Here is a 16802-nt window from a genome sequence, read left to right as displayed (position 1 = left end):
AGCCTCAAATGGTTAGCATTGACCAGGAGGTTTAACATGTTACATCTGCATTCATCGAAGCACAACACTGCATAAGCTCAGTGCATAAATAAGAGAATTAATCACACAATATGACACACAATGAGTAAAAGGTTTAAAAGAAACCTTCCTCAGAGGTTGTGCTTACACTCAAATGTTTGGTTGTGACACGTAATACTTTTGGAACACTCACTGAGTATAAGAGCTAAAGCAAAGGCATTGTACAACATCCAATCAAACAGGATTTCAAAAGTGCAACAGCTACACACTCACAATAATACCAAACACTACAAGACAAAGTGAGATGCCAAAATCTACAGTTCTGTTTTCCAGCTATATGTAGATAGATATTTTGATCATGTAAAAGCCTTTTTCAAGCTATTGTTTAAGTTATTCTACCATAACTAACCAGGGTCTGTATCAGATTACAGGATAGGTGGGTGGTCAGTGGTGTTGTAGGATAATGTCACATCTCCTTACACCTCCTCTATGGCTGTCGAGTGGGTGTGGCGTGTCTTAACAGGAGAGTCTGGCTCAGACTCTATAAAGACGTCGTCTTCTATTTTTTCTTCAATGGGCTTCATCGTTTTGGATGTCTTGGAGGCAGGAGATTTTTCTGGAAAAAAGGACACAACGGTTAGCGTGGGAATAGAGGTGTGTGTGTTTTTTTTAATGTAACTGTGTGTGTGTTTTCATATGGCCACAGACGAACACACCCTAAAGGTGACACAAACAAGGTTATCGTAGGTCACAAATTCCACAAGCCTTCATTCTGACTCATATGACAATACTTTAAAAAGAAAACAGAATCACAACCACACATTTGACAGAATACACAGATAGGCCCTAATTTGACATATTGTATGTTTGTGTTGGAGACGGTTTGAAGTTAAATCAACATGTTCAGAAAACAAAATCATTCTGAATCCTTTTCCAGACATATCACTCACATTTGCAATTCAACCCCTACATTTGATATGGAAATTGCAACAGGATAATGTAGAAGCTATTGGGGTTAAAGTGTGTCTTGTATGTCTAAATACTGAACATGTTCCAGTAGGAGCTGTACAGCAGCACTATTACTACAGGATGGATGATATGAATGAATGATGTCCTACTCTTAAACACTGAACTTTGAAGATGTTAAAATGACAAACCAGGTTACCGGGGATCACTCGTTTTAGAACAGGCAACATAGTGCAGAGCTGTAGGGTTAAATATTTAGGCTTGGGTTTGAGGGAATGAACTAGCTTGAGTCCCAGATCTGTTTCAACTGTCTTGCCAACTCCTGTGTCATTGTCACATCAAATGATAGTTGACAAGACAGCACAAACGGATCTGGGACTCAGGCATTAGGAAGGTGAATTTGAGGGCAGGGGGAGGGAGAGAAAAGAGATAGTCTTACACCCCCTTCAGGGCAAGGTGTGATCTGAGAGAGTGGGTTGATTCACAGCTAGAGGAGGAGGAGGTGGAGGAGGAGGGGACAGGAGAAACAATGTCAGAGAATAACTAACTAGAACACAACACCTAGTAAACAATGTTGTCAGATTGGAGCTAAACCCCGAATAAACCAGGATTTAGTGTCTGTTAACATCACACACCAGAGAGGATATGAGGGCTAAACGACGAAGACGGACTCAACCGCGGATACCCATAATGCCTCATGATTTAAGTAAATTAAGGGGCTGTTTAACAGCTACTATTGACCTTGCAAAGATCCACCGTGAATCAAAACTTTGTCACTATTAAAAGGTGGCATGATAGTGTCAGTTATTTTCAGACTCAATAGATAATCAGGTTGATGGATACTGACAGATGGGCCAATAGTATCACAGCTTGATGGGAGGTGGTGAAACTTACGATGTGAAGAGCCACTGGAGCCTCCACGGTGGATCTGGTTCAGGATGTCATCGGTGTCACTGGTGCTGCCCATGCTGTTCCTCATCTGCATCATAGAGACCTGGGAGCACAGGCTGGGCTGACGCTCCATCTTCTTCGCTGCCTGTTCATGTAAACATTGTCATCGTTATCGTCATCATCGGTGTCACCACCACCATCATCATCATAATTATGTTATTTCTGCCTCCAGCTGTACCCTGGACACCATATGTGAATTGATTGCCCTCCATCTATCTTCAGAGCTCGTGCTGTTAGGTGACCTGAACTGGGACATGCTTAACACCCCAGCCATCCTACAATCTAAACTTGATGCCCTCAATCTCACACAAATTATCAATGAACCTACCAGGTACAACCCCAAATCAGCAAGCATGGGCACCCTCATAGATATCATCCTAACCAACCTGCCCTCCAAATACACCTCTGCTGTCTTCAATCAGGATCTCAGCAATCACTGCCTCATCGCCTGCGTCCATAATGGGTCTGCAGTCAAACGACCACCCCTCATCACTGTCCCTGAAACACTTCAGCGAGCAGGCCTTTCTAATCAACCTGGCCCGGGTATCCTGGAAGGATATTGACCTCATACCATCAGTAGAGGATGCTTGGTTATTCTTTAAAAGTACTTTCCTCACCATCTTGTATAAGCATGCCCCATTCAAAAAATGTACAACCAGGACCAGATATAGCCCTTGCTTCACTCCAGACCTGACTGCCCTTGACCAGCACAAAAACATCCTGTGGTGTACTGCATCAGCATCAAATAGCCCCCGCGATATGCAACTTTTTAGTGACGTTAGCAACCAATATACACAGACAGTTAGGAAAGCAAAGGCTAGCTTTTTCAAACAGAAATGTACATCCTGTAGCACAAACTCCAAAAGTTCTGGGACACTGTAAAGTCCATGGAGATTAAGAGCACCTCCTCCCAGCTGCCCACTGCACTGAGGCTAGGAAACACTGTCACCACTAATAAATACACGATAATTGAGAATTTCAATAAGCATTTCTCTACGGCTGGCCATGCTTTCCACCTGGCTACCCCAACCCCGATCAACAGCCCTCCACCCCCCACAGCAACTTGCCCAAGCCTCCCCATTTCTCCTTCACCCAAATCCAGATAGCTGATGTTCTGAAAGAGCTGCAAATTCTGGACCCCTACAAATCAGCCGGGCTAGACAATCTGGTCCCTCTGTTTCTAAAATTATCTGCAGAAATTGTTGCAACCCCTATTACTAGCCTGTTCAAACTCTCTTTCGAATCGTCTGAGATCCCCAACGATTTGAAAGATGCCACGGTCATCCCCCTCTTCAAAGGGGGAGACACTCTAGACCAAAACTGCTACAGACCTATATCTATCCTACCCTGCCTTCCTAAGGTCTTCAAAAGCCAAGTTAACAAACAGATCACCGACCATTTAGAATCCCACCGCACCTTCTACGCTATGCAATATGGTTACAGAGCTGGTCATGGGTGCACCTCAGCCACGCTCAAGGTCCTAAACGATATCATAACTGCCATCGATAAGAGACAATACTGTGCAGCTTTATTCATCGACCTGGCCAAGGCTTTTGACTCTGTCAATCACCACATTCTTATCGGCAAACTCAACAGCCTTGGTTTCTCAAATGATTGCCTCGCCTGGTTCACCAACTACTTCTCAGACAGAGTTCAGTGTGTCAAATCGGAGGGCCTGTTGTCCGGACCTCTGGCAGTCTCTAGGGGGGTGCCACAGGGTTCAATTCTCGTGCCGACTCTCTTCGCTGTATACATCAATGATGTCGCTCTTGCTGCTGGTGATACTTTGATCCACCTCTACGCAGACGATACCATTCTGTATACCTCTGGCCCTTCTTTGGACACTGTGTTGACTAACCTCCAGACGAGCTTCAATGCCATACAACTCTCGTTCCGTGGCCTCCAACTGCTCTTAAATACAAGTAAAACTAAATGCATTCTCTTCAACCGATCGCTGCCCGCACCTGCCCGCCTGTCCAGCATCACTACTCTGGACGGTTCTGACTTAGAATATGTGGACAACTACAAATACCTAGGTGTCTGGTTAGACTGTAAACTCTCCTTCCAAACTCACAGTAAGCATCTCCAATCCCCAAATTAAATTGTGAATCTGCTTCCTATTTTGCAACAAATCATCCTTCACTCATTCTGTCAAACATACCCTCGTAAAACTGACTACCCTACCGAACCCGGACTTCGGCGATGTCATTTACAAACACTCTACTCAGCAAATTGGGTGCAGTCTATCACAGTGCCATCCGTTTTGTCACCAAAGCCCTATATACTACCCACCACTTGGACCTGTATGCTCTCGTTGGTTGGCCCTCGCTTCATATTCGTCACCAAACCCACTGGCTCCAGGTCATCTACAAGTCTTTGCTAGGTAAAGCCCCGCCTTATCTCAGCTCACCGGTCACCATAGCAGTACCCACCTGTAGCACGCGCTCCAGCAGGTATATTTCACTGGTCACCCCCAAAGCCAATTCCTCCTTTGGCCACCTTTCCTTCCAGTTCTCTGCTGCCAATGACTGGAACGAACTGCAAAAATCACTGAAGCTGGATTCTTATATCTCCCTCACTAACTTTAAGCACCAGCTGTCAGAGCAGCTCACAGATCACCTGTACATAGCCCATCTGTAAATAGCCCATTCAACTACCTCATCCCCATACTGTTATTTATTTATTTGCTCCTTTGCACCCCACTATCTCTACTTGCACATTAATCTTCTGCACATCTATCACTCCAGTGTTTAATTGCTATATTGTAATTATTTCGCCACTATGGCCTATTTATTGCCATACCTCCCTTATCCTACCTCATTTGCACACACTGTATATAGACTGTGTCACACTGCTTTGCTTTATCTTGGCCAGGTCGCAGTTGTAAATGAAAACTTGTTCTCAACTTGCCTACCTGGTTAAATAAAGGTGAAAATAATTATTATAATAATAATTGAATCTAAGGAGACAATTATTAATTTAGGAAGGTTAATGACCAAATCACAATTACACTGTGTACAAAGTGTACAAAACATTAGGAACACCTGCTCTTTCCATGACATAGACTGACCAGGTGAATCAAGATGAAAGCTATGATCCCTTATTGATGTCACCTGTTAAATCCACTTCAACCATTGTAGATGAAGGGGATACAGGTTAAAGAAGGGTTTTTAAGACTTGAGACAGTTGAGACATGGATTGTGTATGTGTGCCAGTCAGAGAGTGAATGGACAAGACAAAAGATTTAAGTACCTTTGAACAGGGTATGGTGCCAGGTTCACTGGTGTGAAGAATTGTAACGCTGCTGGGTTTTTCACACTCAACTGTTTCCCATATGTATCAAGAATGGTCTGTGGAAAGCATTGGAGTCAACATGGGCCAGCATCCCTGTGGAACGCTTTCGACACCTTCTAGAGTCCATGCCCCGATAAATTGAGGCTATTCTGAAGGCAAAGGGGGGTGCAACGCAACATTAGGAAGGTGTTCCTAATGTTTTGTACATTCCATGTATGTTTGTAGAAAATAGAAACTACAGTGTCTCAGTTTCTGAACAGTGACTAAACCCACCTTGTCACTGAGAGTGGGGTCGTTGAGCGAGTACAGCTTGTTGGTGATGTCTTTGCCAATGAGGTACCTGAACACCTCGTTCAGGAAGGAGTCAGACTCCAGGAAGTAGGTGAGCCTCTCTCTGGACCAACACAGGAACTTACAGTTCTCCTCTGCGATAATGGTCACCTGTAAATGAATCACAGGTTGATACCATGACAGGTTGTCATGGTATCAAACCTGCCCTATCATGACCTAATCATGCCAAAAGTACTTGTGTTGTTTGGTCTACCCAGTATGGATACACTATGAACTGGAATATGGGTAAGTGGTAAAATGGGTTATATATATAAAAGAAAGAAAAAAATACAATTAATAAATAAATGGTACATTCAATAATCTGAGTGTCTAGTTACCTGGAATTTTTCTCCTCTGTTCATCTGGGTTGATCTGAACTCAGGGGAGTCAATGAAGGCGTTTGTGTAGATGTTATGGAGGAAATGACCTCGATATGACACCTTCATTCTGTTACACAAAAACGTATAGTCAACATGGATGACCATGGATGGATCAAATGCACACAGATGCACACAGATAATGTTAAACCTTATTTTCTCAAACACCATTCATGGAAAATCGGGGATGGAATGACATGGTAGATAGGTGACAGGGAGATGTCTCAGAGTGATACCTACTTTCCTTTAAGGAGGATACTGAGGCGCTCATCCACAGAGGTTTTGTCCTCGGCAGCATACACCTGTCCCTTCTTCAGGCTCTGGATGGTGCAGAATTGGCCCGTCAGTCTCTGGAACAGGGCCTCGCGCACGTGAAGGGGCTCAAACATCCGCTTGTACACTGACTTCAGCTCCCTGTCAATCTTAATCTGACAGAAGACACAGCACGGTTACAGCTCATTGTCTGTAGCTGGTAGAGGGGAATATAAAGCGTTATGATGGATGATTGACGTGACTTGAGCTAGGCTCCTGATTCAGGGTGGATAACCACAGGGCGTATCATAAAGGACCAGGCATGAAGTATATTTTAGGGTCTTTAATACAATGTCACCACAGCAGCCAACATAAAGTGAGGGCCACCTAGTTCCACTCATCCTTGATATTGAATTGATAGGACATAATTCACTCATGTATGTCATTCAGTGTTAGTAGGTGGAGGGAGGAGTGGAGACATGGGAGTGAAGAGGACAGCAGTATACATGTGTAGATAACTTCCTTCCTCGTTATGAGGAGAGGTGGTCAGGTATGTGAAGGCCCTCTACACACTGAAAGTCCCCTGGTGGCAGCAGTGCATTTGAAAGACCTGCATCTCATTTAGGTAGAGAGAGACAGAGTGGCCCCAACGCCAGGGGGATGTGACTGGCTGTCTCACTGCTGAGAGACACAATGGAAAACTAATCTCCAAAAGTCCTCATCAAAATAACTGTTCCAGGCAACTTGTATCCACTCTAAGCTGTATGTATGTGCTGTATTTAAATGGACCACAGTCTGCCTCTAACTGGACTGTGTTGGGTTGGGGCAGAACTCACAGGTCTGCGTTTGTAGACCAGGTAGAAGAAGTGCATGAAGTTGACCAGCAGGAAGACCACGTTCCACACCATGACATCCAGGTTACACCGGTACAGTGTTGCCCAGGTGATGAACAGACAGCTTCCTGTCAGGGACAGGAAGTAATAAAGCACACTTGAGTTATTATTGGTTGAGTTATATCCTCATATTGCCCTATAGCGGTACATTTTTAAACTAGCTTGAAAAAAACTCTAGTAGGCAGCTGTACCACCACCAACATAGTGGTCACGATATGATATCATACCACTCTACTCAGTGTTTTTCCCAGTTGTACTACCACCAACATACTGTAGTGGTCACGATATGATATCATTCCACTCTGCTCAGTGTCTTTCCCAGTTGTACTACCACCAACATACTGTAGTGGTCACGATATGATATCATTCCACTCTGCTCAGTGTCTTTCCCAGTTGTACTACCACCAACATAGTGGTCATATTATATGATATCATTCCACTCTACTCAGTGTCTTTCCCAGTTGTACTACCACCAACATAGTGGTCATATTATATGATATCATTCCACTCTACTCAGTGTCTTTCCCAGTTGTACTACCACCAACATAGTGGTCATATGATATGATGTTAATCCACTCTACTCAGTCCCTTTCCCAGCTGTACTACCACAGCAACTCCCCCTTCTCCAGGAAGTGTGGACTCGTTCACTCACTATAGTGTTTGTATCATATTTCTAACAGCAATTCAATGCATATGAATCCTTGAGATGGAGTGAATGAGTGGATACTTTGGAGAGAAGGGAGAGATACTGTGGTGGTAGAGCTGGAAATGAAACTGAAAAGTCTGTAATGAAATCGTATCATGACCACCGAGTTGGACTGTAATCTGGGCCAGCAGAGGCCAGTATGGACCCACCTGTCATCAGCATGAGGCGCAGCAGGATCATGTGCAGGGTCAGGGTGGTGGGGATGACCAGGCCCAGGAGGAGAGACAGGTTCCCCAGGTGGAAGAGCAGGTGGTGGGCCTCCTCCCACTCCTCACAGGAGGTTATGTTGGGCTCCATGGTGGTCATCACCAGACCTCCACCTCCAGCCCCGGGTACAGACCCAGGGACTGCTGACCGCAGGGGGGACAGGGAGGTGTAGAACAGGCTACTGGTCATCTCTGGAGAGGAAGACATCCTGATCCTCACCTAGAGAGAGGTGGGGAGGGTGTTGTGGTTGTTTATGTACTGCTTATGAATGGGTTGTGTACATGTTATGAATATATTATGTTGGTACCTTTCAAGTTAAGTGTTACAGTGTTGATGGTAGAAACAGCAGATTTTCGCAGTTGAAATGTCAATTCACACTGCTGCTGTTCTCATAGTGTACATCAGTTTGTCACTATTACAATCTCAATATCCTCAGATTTCAATAGATTGTCATAACAGATTACTGTATTTCCAAATGTTTTATTTGATGTACTTATGCATTAGAATAACTTTTTAGATGCTTATAGGCCTACTGACACTGTCAACATAATACTTGATTCAGCAACTAACAGATTTAATACTGTAAATAGCCTGGGAATTCATCACACCGACCATACAGCACTGGAGTGATATTGAAAGGTTTCACTTTAAGGGAAATATCAACCTCAACTGGGTTTTGAGCGAATCTCCCGACTAACGCGCGACAATATTTGATATAGATTGTGAAATGGAAATGGAAAAAGTGCGAAATGAGTCGGCTACAATACTCTGCTTGTAGAAAATTAACGGGACGCACCGGCAGACGTCTTAAGAAATAGCGGTAACTTTCCTTTCACCACTCAGTCAGAGTAAGATAACAGAAAATTGGAGATGTAACTTACCAATCTGACAACAATCGATCAAAGGCGTCGCTGGAGAGGATAATGAATAGAAAACAATGGACACGTAATGAGGAGCTATAAATGTATGTCCTCGCGAGCTGGGGGACTGCACAATGTGAGTCGCGCATTCCAGTGAACTGACAGGCATTGACTAAAATGGGCAAGGCGAGGGGACAGCAGTCAACACTACCCCGCCGCTGCGCACCAGCATAGTCCGGGCACGCCAACAGGGGGAGGTAAAACGTCCCTTTAACTGAAAATATAGCCTAGCAGCCAGCAACTCCTAGAAAATAATATTATGAAGCCCGTCGAGTGAATCGTGTTATGTGTTTCGAGATGTTGGTAAACCTAATTGAACAGTGCCCCTTCCCCCTCCAGAGGTGACATGAGCTGCGTGATGAGGTTGACAAGAGCAGGTATTAATAAGATCAGCACCAAGTTCAGCGCGAGAAAGTGATTGACACTCACCTGTTAGCTGCTCGACAGAAATTCACGCTCCCCGAGGAAAATGTTGTAGGCTTAATGAAAGTTATTCGAGATACAAAACGTATAGGGTTACATTGCATTGTTAATAATTTATTACGATTAAACACAAATATCGACCAAAAAAACTCAGTAAGGAAATAAAAAATATACAGTCTCAATTTAAGACAGATAGTAAAGTGCACTATAAAACATAAGCTGGAATCAGGGGTAACATTTCGCTGGTATTTTGATGCAGAGAAAATCTCTCTCTCTCACACACACACATAAACACACACACACACGCGTGCGCGCCTATTGCATTATGTATAGAAACCAAGTGGAGGGTTACTTGATGTGCTACAATGTATTCTATGTTGATGCGTAAATTACATAGCTTATGCCCTATCTATAGCCTAAGCACTTGAGGATAACAAACAGACAAAAACAACATCCGTTAATGAAAAACAAACATCAAAGAGTTCCGTTCCAGTCACGAGACAGTCTCTTTCGGTGCTGTTATAGTTATAGGGACACGGGCACGGTGTCCATGGTCATATTGCGCTGGGACTCGTAGGAACGTATCTGTCCGGTCTAATTCAGGCAACGGGGGCACGTGACAGTAGGTGGGTAACCGGAGATCATATCGGAACCCGCGGCTGTCGAACGCCTTGTCGTTGAGGGAGTACAGCTTGTCCGCGATGTCATTCCGCACCACGAGCGCAAAGACCTTGGCGATGTAGCGGTGTTTGGCGAAGAGTAGGTACAGTTTCTTACGTCTCCAAGAAACGTACCTACAGCAATTATCTGCACGCAGGGTCACCTGGGAAAGAAAACACTAACGCTTATACACTGAGTATACCAAACATTAACAACACCTTAATATTGAGCTGCACCCACACAGGGATGTTGGCCAATATTGACTCCAATGCTTCCCACAGTTGTGTCAAGTTGGCTAGATGTCTTTTGGGTGTTGGACCATTATTGATACACACGGGAAACAGTTAAGCGTGAAAACCCCAGCAGCATTGCAGTTCTTGACACAACCCGGTGCGCCGGGCACCTACTACCATACCACCATTTCCAAGGCACTTCAATATTCTGTCTTTCCCATTCACCCTCTGAATGGCACACATACACAATCCATGTCTCAATTGTCTCAAGGCTTAAAAATCATTATTTCACCTGTCTCCTCAGGTGAAGGAGAAGTGTATTTAACAAGTGACTTCAATAGGGGATCATACAGTAGCTTTCACCTGGATTGGCCTGGTCAGTCTATGTCATGGAAAGAGCAGGTGTTCCTAATGTTTTGTATACTCAGTGTATATGCCAGACACATTAGCCCAAAGTAGCATTATTCGATCAGTTTACTATTTACCTGGAAAACGCCCTCCTCTGACGGCCGGAGAGAGTCCCATTCAGGTGAATCGAGAAACTGGAAAGGATATATGTCATGTAAAAACTCTCCATTTACTGTCACACGAATTCTGTAAAAAAAAAAGGTGGGACATTAGGCGATTTTATATGACATAACATCAAATACAGTTGTATAAAATGTTAAAGTGAAGTTCAGATGCACCTGCCGGACAGAAGAACGGACAGCTTATCAATTGCAGTCTTGCCCTCCATGGCAAAACAGTGGTCTTTCTCTATAGTGTGGATGTCCCCTTCACAACAGGCGACTATCTTGCCGAAGTGGGTGAGCGACACTCCCAGCTTTTTGAACAGGTAGCTGTACAGATCTTGAAACTCCTTTTCGAAAGTAACGTTCCTCAGTCGGTAGGCGACAAGCACAACTTGAACTGCACATACCCCAAAGAGAGCGAAATTCCACAAAAAGGTGTCGGTGGTGCACGCGTCCGACCATGACCAAATGGTTGTGCAGAAGAAACCCAGCGTCAGAAAGGTAAACAAGTAGAGGAGCCCATAGAACCCGCTCCCTCCCATGAACCCCAAAACAAGGAAGATACTGGCGAGGTGGAAGATGGCAACCTCGGATCCCCCCTTCCATTCTTCGCATAATGGGTGCACGACAGCCGCCGTTAAGTTTTCAGGAGGTGGGAAAGATTCTAGCACCTCCATTGTCGCGCGTGGGGAGCACGTCACTTTTTCGAAAACAGAGAGGTGGTAAGAGAAAACTAATAAGTGAAACGTCACGGAGACTTCCACCCTAACTTTTAATCGCCCTAAGTTTTGATGATATCACCTCTTAAAATATGACCCGGGTATCGGGACGGGGGGTGGCTAAGGAGCCTACTGCTCCGCTTGGTCCTGACATCCAACTGATTAAAGCTATATCGGGCTCAACCAAACCATATCTTCTATGCACATGACGTCTAGGATATATCCAATAATTGAAATGCGACATTGAGATATAAAATGTACGGATATCAAATTACCCATTCAACAAATTACAGCCTGCGCAAAGGACATCACACAACACCACCAAGTAGGCCTAACATGTTTACCTTTCAATGCAAATCTCAGATCATTCTCAAACTCACAAAACATATACTGTGATGATGGGGTTATGAATTTGCCTGATCAAGAGAAGATTGTGATGATGAATGACAAGCCTCCAAGGTCTCTGACAGAATGTGGTCTCCAACAACGCAGTAGGGCTGTAACACCTCCACTACTTGTTATAGGTGTAAAGGTGAGTAGGGTGGATAAAAAAGCTACACTTTAATGAGAGGTTGTGTATGTGTGTGTCTGTATCTGTGTGTCTTTCCTACTCCTTGATCTCTCTGTTTTCAGACCAGGACATCATAAATCACAGTGGTAGACTAGCAGTAGGGAGGCAGGAGTGATCTATCTGGGCTAAAATAACCCACTGCAGTTTCCCCTGGTGAGCTGCTGCCTACCTGACCAGAAGTCAAGGTGACATTGAGAATCACAGAGCTGCAGAGGACTGAAAACTCAGGAAGTGTGAAATATTTAGGACATGCTGCAATCACATGCAGAGATCCCCTGGGTCCAAATCCTTCAGTATGTCAGACAGACAGAGAGAGCTAGGTACATCCTCTGTGTTTGTGTCAGTGCTCTCTGTGTTTGTATGAGTGCTTTCTCTCTCTCTCTCTCTCTCTCTCTCTCTCTCTCTCTCTCTCTCAGCCCTCCACCTCTGTCTCACTCAGTCCCCCTATCTCTCTCTCTGAGGAATTCTTGCCCTCTTTTCAAACTGAAGGTTACCACAGCTGTCTATGGGAGATGGGCAACAGTAAGGGACAGTCTGAAGGTATGTAGTGGTGGGATCGGACCCTGGCTTCAGCTGTTGTGACTAACTTGATGCTAGGAGTGGTTATCTCCCTTCCCACACTCCAGTCTAAGGTCAACATTGTGGTTGCACCACGGGCTGCTCAGAACACTAAACATACACACTCACCAACACACTACCCTGGTTATCAAACTCAATCTCATTATAAAAGAGGGGCAACTCATTTTAAGTGTTGGTACATTTTAGGCGACATAGTCAATGTTCATATTGTAGAGCAAATATTGGAGCAGTGTTGATCCCCCGGGACACACTCCAGTCTGAGATGAACAAAACCCGTACTTAAGCAGTACAACATTAGAGGTGTTGCTGTGCACCGGACCAATTCAAGCACTGTGTGTACGTGAGTGTGCAACTACATTTAAACACAGGGAGAATGTGATGTAGATTGTGCCAGCTACCAGTAGCCTGCCAACTATACAAAGACTATCATAAACCCAACATGTCTATAAATAGGACTATACCCTCCACACGCCAGTGTGTGAGTGTGTGTGTAAGTTCAGGTTTGGCAAATGGTGGACCTTCTCCCTCATTAACTTAGAGAGAGATGGTCTTAATTGGGCCATGGCATTAAACAACCTTGGCAGAGCGAGGGGAGAGAAGTATCTATCCCTTAGGTCTTCATCTGTCCGAGAGAGAGATAGAGAGAAAGAGAGAGAGAGAAAGAGAGAAAGAGAGAGAGAGAGAGGGAGAAAGAGAGAGAGAGGGAGAAAGAGAGAGCGAGGGAGAGAGAGGGAGAAAGAGAGAAAGAGAGAAAGAGAAAGAAAGAAAGAAAGAAAGAGAGACAGGTAGTGCGAGACAGATAGAGAGAGGGAAAGAGAGACAGGCAGTCAGAGACAGATAGAGAGAGGGAAAGAGAGACAGATAGAGAGAGGGAAAGAGAGACAGGCAGTCAGAGACAGATAGAGAGAGGGAAAGAGAGACAGGTAGTGCGAGACAGATAGAGAGAGAGAAAGAGAGACAGGCAGTCAGAGACAGATAGAGAGAGGGAAAGAGAGACAGGCAGTCAGAGACAGATAGAGAGAGGGAAAGAGAGACAGGCAGTCAGAGACAGATAGAGGGAAAGAGAGACAGGCAGTCAGAGACAGATAGAGGGGGAGGGAAGAGAGAGAGCAGGTGGGTATGAAAAATGCCAATAGGTATGAGCATGTAGGGATATCTGTATGTCTGGTACTAACTTTGGTTCGGAGAAAATAAAGTATGTCAGACAAATACACCCACCCCTACAGACACTCCACACATACAGACACAGAGACAAATGCACACACACACAACACTGGTGATCTCAAACCGAGGCGTAATGAATCTCTTTCAGAGAATTCTCAGCACTGTCATTAGGGTTATTTTTAGAGACTCCCCAGATAGAGACCCTGGACCTTGGATTGACTGAGGAAACCACACACACTGTACGCCAACTCTAATGACTCTACTCATGCAAAGATACACTGATGTATTTTGTCATGCACACACACACACACACACACACACACATGATTGACAAGATAAGTCCGGCAAGGGACAGGCTTGTGATAGTGTCCCATTACTCTCCATTAGATGCAGCCATTACCTACAAGCCCATAACTATTAACCACACACTCACATACATACATACCACACATACTCTCCTGTGTCCCTTCCTTCATCTGGGAGTCTGGACGATGAACTCAATTATTTCCTCATTAACTGACAGGCGAGACGGAGATCTGCTATGATTGACCCCTGTTTCCATGGAACTGATAGTTTTCCATTCCTGCATACAAATGAGTCAGACTGTCCTGGGAGGCACACACACACACACACACACACACACACACACACACACACACCCAGGAGGCAGTCCAGCTCTACAAATGCAGGGTGACAGGCCTGCTGCCTCGTGTTAGGGGAACACAGAGCTACAGGAAGGGGACAGAACTGGGGGCATGTAAGGAGGGGTGGGGGACAGGTAGATTTCTGGGGTGAGTAGAGGGGACAGACAGATACATGGACTGAGCTGAGCTGGGGTGTATGGTGAGAGGTGAGGGGTGGGGATGAAAGACAGATCAGACGAAGAAAGTGGTGTGGGTTTGTTTGTCTCTGAAAGCCTTATATTGCAACGAGGCTATGAAAGTATTGGTTTACAATTATATTATGGCACATATTCTATGAAGGAAGAGAATATTGTGTTTAATTTATACCCAACACACACTAGCACACACACTTTACATACACATACATTGTAATATTGTTGTATGGTTATTATACATGTTGTATTGTAAATATGTAGTGGTGCAATAATGTTACATGATGTACTGTTTTATCTTTTGTTTCATGAGTAACGTAAGTTCCTTAATGTGTTTGGACCCCAGGAAGAGTAGCTGCTGCCTTGGCAGGAACTAATGGGGATCCCTAATAAATACAAATACAAATGAAGTAATGTAACTACAGGTACCAGCAACATATTGATAGGCTACCAGAGCCCAGATTTGACAGGAGGACTGAGATTGTCCTGGGAGTGGAACTAGAGAATTTTAAATTTGTCATTACCTCAAAAAGAGCCATGTATTAGCCTACTTTGATTTCCTGTTGCAGAGAGAATCTGTTGCATCTCGTAGTGGAGAAGAGAAAACAGGCCATCCTCCTCCTCCTCCTCGTTGTCTTCATCCTGTACGTGTCTATCAGAGCAGCAGATCAGCCTCGCAGAAATGTTTCTGGGTCTATACAACGCACAGACATGTGCGCACTCACGCACGCACGCACGCACGCACGCACGCACGCACGCACGCACGCACACACACACACACACACACACACGACAGGAAAGGGAAAAGGAGAAAAGGGACTGGCCTCTGGTAAAAGAGAATATGGAAAATGAAGTGCCTCTCATTCCTCTCGTATAATGAGAGAGACTCAGACGGGGGATTCTTTTCTGACCTTTTCTCTCTCTGTGCTCCAGAGACATTCATTTGTTCATTCTTTCTGACGAACAAGAGACTCTTCTGTTTTTTTGGACTTGAAGAAAAAGAGAAAAGGTGAGCGGTGTCTCTGAGTATGGAGCCTGTCAAAACTCTGAGTATGGAGCCTGTCAAAACTCTGAGTATGGAGCCTGTCAAAACTCTGAGTATGGAGCCTGTCAAAACTCTTGAGTATGGCTCCTACACTCTTAGAAAAAAAGGAGTTACCTAGAAACTAAAAGGGTTCTTCCGCTGTCCCCATAGTAGAACCCTTTGAAGAACCATTTTTGGTTCCAGGTAGAACCCTTTTAGGTTCCATTTGGATCCTTTCCACAGAGGGTTCTACGTGGAACCAAAAATGGTTCTCCCCGGATCATAAAAGAGATCTCCTATGGCGACAGCCAAAGAACCCTTTTTTTTAGAGTGTATAACCAAACAAACAAACACACACACACACACACACAAACACACAGAGACACTCTTTCCAGAGTTCAAAGCTCCAGTCACACACATCACTCTGAATATGTCCCCAACATAAAGTACTGGCATTAAAAATATCCCAACTAGCTTCACATAGTTGGTAGCTAGCTAGAGCCATTGGTTCTGCTTTGTTGCAGTCAAACTCAGTAAACTCTCCATCTCTCCCACACACACACTCATGTGAACACATGTCCAGGAGCAGAGGAGAGAGTCTTCATTTCCTTGTCTTCTTCATTAGTCAGTGTACCTGAAGGCCACTCCAGTAATCAGGAAGCTCCTTGCATAGTCACAGCTAGGAGGACCAGGGAGGTGTGTGTGACTAACACAAGAGGACTGACTCACTGGCTCGCTCTACATTGTCTAAAAGTCTGTTCTCTCCTCGCCTCCTCTCCTTCATTGCACTGATTTGAAAGATCTGACCACGTTAAAGCCATCCTAATGATAAGCTTCCACCATATTGTTTCCACTTAGCAAATCTTTCCCAATCAGTGTAGATGAAGGGGAGAAGAAGAGGGGAGGGCGGTTTGATAAACCATTGAGCCAAAGTGGCAGGTGACGGAGACAGAGAGCAGGGGAGGAATGACAGATAGATCATCTCTTGGTGATGAAGACCACTTATAGCACCACAGCTACAGTTGAAGTTGGAAGTTTACATACACCTCAGACAAATACATTTAAACTCAGTTTTCACAATTCCTGACATTTAATCCTAGTAAAAAAAACCCTGTCTTAGGTCAGTTAGGATCACCACTTTATTTTAAAAATGTGAAATGTCAGAATA

General features: G+C 44.5%; 2 protein-coding genes across 3 annotated transcripts; both read right to left on the bottom strand.

Moving 5' to 3' along the window:
• Positions 1-9: 9 nt before the first annotated feature.
• bves (blood vessel epicardial substance) lies at positions 10-9023 on the bottom strand. 2 transcript variants are annotated; one of them, XM_029622577.2, is made up of 8 exons: positions 8876-9022; positions 7937-8213; positions 7025-7149; positions 6177-6364; positions 5898-6006; positions 5503-5670; positions 1879-2020; positions 10-634 (listed from the first exon to the last, which is right to left on the bottom strand). In XM_029622577.2, the coding sequence occupies exons 2-8, from the start codon at positions 8199-8201 to the stop codon at positions 495-497; spliced, it is 1137 nt and encodes a 378-aa protein (XP_029478437.2). In that variant the 5' UTR covers positions 8202-8213; positions 8876-9022; the 3' UTR covers positions 10-494. The 2 variants fall into 2 exon arrangements, with proteins under 2 accessions (XP_029478437.2, XP_064864551.1); XM_065008479.1 differs by lacking the exon at positions 10-634 and adding an exon at positions 1424-1471 and having other exon boundaries at positions 8876-9023.
• A 400-nt stretch (positions 9024-9423) lies between these two features.
• Positions 9424-11631, bottom strand: popdc3 (popeye domain containing 3). The gene is made up of 3 exons (XM_065008484.1): positions 10917-11631; positions 10716-10824; positions 9424-10160 (listed from the first exon to the last, which is right to left on the bottom strand). Exons 1-3 carry the CDS (start codon positions 11417-11419, stop codon positions 9831-9833), a joined length of 942 nt encoding a protein of 313 aa, XP_064864556.1. The 5' UTR covers positions 11420-11631; the 3' UTR covers positions 9424-9830.
• Between the last annotated feature and the right edge of the window lie 5171 nt (positions 11632-16802).

The sequence above is a fragment of the Oncorhynchus nerka genome, linkage group LG3 (genome assembly GCF_034236695.1).
Source record: "Oncorhynchus nerka isolate Pitt River linkage group LG3, Oner_Uvic_2.0, whole genome shotgun sequence".
Classification (NCBI taxonomy): domain Eukaryota; kingdom Metazoa; phylum Chordata; class Actinopteri; order Salmoniformes; family Salmonidae; genus Oncorhynchus; species Oncorhynchus nerka.
Note: the sequence above shows the minus strand (reverse complement) of the source record. Positions and strands in the feature narration are given on the sequence as shown.

Coding starts and splice junctions, on each gene's coding strand:
- popdc3 (XM_065008484.1), bottom strand. CDS start 11,419: ATGGAGGTGCTAGAATCTTTCCCACCTCCTGAAAACTTAACGGCGGCT. Junction 10,825..10,916: donor TCCGTTCTTCTGTCCGGCAG/GTGCATCTGAAC, acceptor TTTTTTTTACAG/AATTCGTGTGACAGTAAATG. Junction 10,161..10,715: donor CAGAGGAGGGCGTTTTCCAG/GTAAATAGTAAA, acceptor TTTCTTTCCCAG/GTGACCCTGCGTGCAGATAA.
- bves (XM_029622577.2), bottom strand. CDS start 8,201: ATGTCTTCCTCTCCAGAGATGACCAGTAGCCTGTTCTACACCTCCCTG. Junction 7,150..7,936: donor GCGCCTCATGCTGATGACAG/GTGGGTCCATAC, acceptor TGTCCCTGACAG/GAAGCTGTCTGTTCATCACC. Junction 6,007..6,176: donor AGTATCCTCCTTAAAGGAAA/GTAGGTATCACT, acceptor TTTGTGTAACAG/AATGAAGGTGTCATATCGAG.